At 42.1% G+C, this 3,319-nt stretch overlaps 1 protein-coding gene across 1 annotated transcript in view; it reads left to right on the forward strand.

Moving 5' to 3' along the window:
- The window catches only part of TM4SF4 (transmembrane 4 L six family member 4), a 33,791-nt gene that overhangs the window by 17,813 nt on the left and 12,659 nt on the right, over nt 1–3,319 (forward strand). The window contains exon 3 of the mRNA XM_003789473.3: nt 1,209–1,345. Coding sequence (XP_003789521.1) covers nt 1,209–1,345 — 137 coding nt within the window. The remainder of the gene's footprint in view (nt 1–1,208; nt 1,346–3,319) is intronic.

Genomic DNA, 3,319 nt, shown 5'->3' on the forward strand with positions numbered 1-3,319 from the left:
AATCCATTTATATATGATATGAAAATGAATACCAGCTGAAGTAGAACTCCATTATTAAATATATTTCAATCACTCAGGCAAATCAGGTCCTCTCAACCTGTATACTCCACTCCACCCCAAATATGTATATACTATGATAATATTGTTAATAAAACACAAAAGTGGAAAAGAAAAGTAGCTGACATTTAACTTAGGTTATCATGTCTAATTTTCACAACAGACCTTTAAGGTAGCCTCCTTTATACCCATTTTATAAATGAGAAAACTAAGACTGAGGACACATTCATTATGCAGAGTCCTAGAAGCCAAGGTTTGACCCTGGGTCTGCTGACTTTGAAACCCCTGTGTTTTTTTTTCATCAAAGTAATAGAGGTGATCATTTTCTACCTCCACTTCCAAAATTATACATTTTTCCATACTCTTGTCTAATTACTGTTTAGAATGGATATTGCAAAAGTTCTTAACATCTCTGGCCTAAGTTTTTACATCTATAAGCAAGAGTCAGCCTGGATGGGCTCCAGGATTCTTAAGCCTTTCACGCTCTATAATTATTTTTCAAATTTATAACTGAAAAAAGATACTAGTTTAATCATTTTGCTAATTAATCTCATCATGTAAAGATATTTAGAACAACTGGAGTTGTCAGGATTGCTTATGCAAAAGAAGAGAAAAGCCTCAAAGGACAGAATGCAGAGAAGTGTCAAAGTGATCTTCAGATATTTTAAAGGCTGATGCCACACAGAACAGGGGTTGGACTTAATCTTTTGGGCCTCAAGGAATGGAACTAGGACCAATGAAGAGACATTCTAGACTTCTGCTTTCTCATCAACAAAACCACCTGCCACATGAGACCCCGCAGTGACTGCTTCACCAGAATAACTGGACCAGAAACTTTTAAGATTATTACCAATAATGTAATAATTGATTGGATTGTAGACAGGCCTTACATGTTAGCCCTGTGAAGGATATTTTAAGCACCTTAGTCATCAATGAGTAAGTGAAAAAGATAAGGAAGCGGGGGTGCAAAAGGGAACATGAGACTGGAAAATTTATTATAGAAGACCCCATAGCCCCCCCATCTACTATAGACCCTGCCTCCTACCCCGGAACTTCCCAGCAGTCTCCATGTTCATCAAGCTGGGTTGGCTTGCTGAGTGCAGCCTCTGGACCACCTGGGGAACTTGGCTGTCTCTCCCCTTCTCTTTCAGATGTTCACCTCCACGATATTTGCTGTGATCGGATTCTTGGGTGCTGGATACTCCTTTGTCATCTCAGCCGTCTCAATCAACAAGGGTCCTAAATGTCTCATGGCCAACACCACATGGGGATACCCCTTTCACGATGGGTAAGGCTACTCCCTTGCAGTGCCTGTGTGTCACCATCAGGGTGTGGGGCAGGTAAATCACCCAGCAGGAGATGCTGCAAAGTGTCATGTCATCTTCCTTACGTGGGTCTCAGGCTTGTCACTCCCCTGAGGCAGAGCTGGAGTTGTGGAGTGTGCAGGGTTGCATAGGACCTCACCTGCAAATGCTCTTCTGACAGACACCAGAGAAAACAATGGAAAAAGGATGCCTCAGTTGGCCTGAGAGGAGGAGATCTGTGGTGTCACCACTCACATGCAAATCTTCATTAAAGGCATAAAGATTTGATATTGATTAAATATCAAATCTGGTGATATTGATAAACAGAACAATGGTTTTGTTACAAATCTTATAATAGAAAACAAGAACGATTACTCACTAACTGGGCTCATGGGCTTTGATTAACACCTTGAATTGCCTATAAATAAATAATTTTTTAAGGTGCAAATTTACAGAAAATGACATTGAAAACATTCTAGTTTCTTCCAGTTAATGTTAATGAGCTCTTTAAAATAACATTTCATATTTTCGTGGTACTTTGTAGCTCATGAAGAACTATTTTCCCCCCATGAATTTATAATTTCCTCTCCTTAGCAACCCCAAGAGGTAGTTACTCTCTGCCAATGCAGGCTTAATACGTTTAATTTGCTCAAAGTCACACACAGCTGGAGGCAGAGGCTGGGCTCAAAATCAGCTGTTCTGACTTCGAACCTTCCCCTTCCCTCCTGCACACCCTCCTGCCCTGTACCTCATTGCTAGCACAATAGCCAGGAACCACTTAAATTCATTCAAATGGAATAAAATTAAAAATTCAAATTCCTCAGTCATACTAGCCATATTTCAAGTAGTCAGTGAGCCACGTGAGGGCTTGTAGCCTCTGTATTAAATCATGCAGATATAGAACATTTCCATCCTCATGGACAGGTCTGTTCAACAATGACTTGGAACAGACTACAACAATGACTGTTGACAGGTCTGTTCAACAATGACTTGGAACAGACTACTACAGTGACTGCTATTCCGCTCAGTCTCTGACCCTCTGCCTAGTGCAGTGATTGGCACATCCTCGGGAATCAAGAAATATGATTGTTAGGTCTTCCTGCATGGGAAGGCTGGATCTATGCCCCCCAAATCTGTAGAACACCAATACGGTAACTGGAATCCCTATGTACTCATTTACCATGAGATTCTAAAGAACCTCAAGAACCAGCTTCAGGTTGGGGAGGGAGAGCGAACTGGTTCTGTTGTGATGTGGGTCTCAGTTTGTTCAGAGGTATCTCCTGAAATATCCCCACCTCATACTCAGAGTTAAACAGTAGGAATATCCACCATCCTCACAGCACATGCAGGTCCCCAACCCCACTCAGGTCAGTGTGTCAGGCCTTCTTTGGGGTGTCTTCTTTTGTGGGCCTTCTTTCGTGTGCATCTTGCTCCACTCTCTCAGCCACCTGGCAGACTTACCACAGCATTCCACTGTCTCCTGGCACCCCGTTTCCCATCTTCTGAGACAAAAGCTCACTTCCCTTTTTATTCTCATCTCCCACTGCAAACCCCCCTCTACCTGCAAAAGCTCATCTCGATTGAGTTTCAGTCTTGGTTTGTGTTTTGCAATTAACAAAGTGCTGCCACCCACCATATGTCATTTAATTCTCGCAAAAATAGTTGTATGATTCTTAACTCTCCCTCAGACATAAGAGAGCCAGACAGGACGAGTGACTTGCCCAAAGAAGAATCGTTTTCTAATGACTAAAGCCCGAATCCAAGTTGTCGGACTTTGAGTCACAGTGCTTTTTTTAAGAACACAATTTATATTAATTCACACTACCTGCCTTTTGCCTAGATGCCTAGGTAAGGAGAGGGCTCCAACAGTAGGAGACAATTGGCCACCCCTACCCTGACCCTGAGCTGCTGTCTCCTACTCTTTTTGACTAAACTGTAGACTCTTCTTTTCCATCAGA

Source organism: Otolemur garnettii, unplaced genomic scaffold (genome assembly GCF_000181295.1).
Source record: "Otolemur garnettii isolate 467f Iridium unplaced genomic scaffold, OtoGar3 scaffold00032, whole genome shotgun sequence".
Lineage (NCBI taxonomy): Eukaryota > Metazoa > Chordata > Mammalia > Primates > Galagidae > Otolemur > Otolemur garnettii.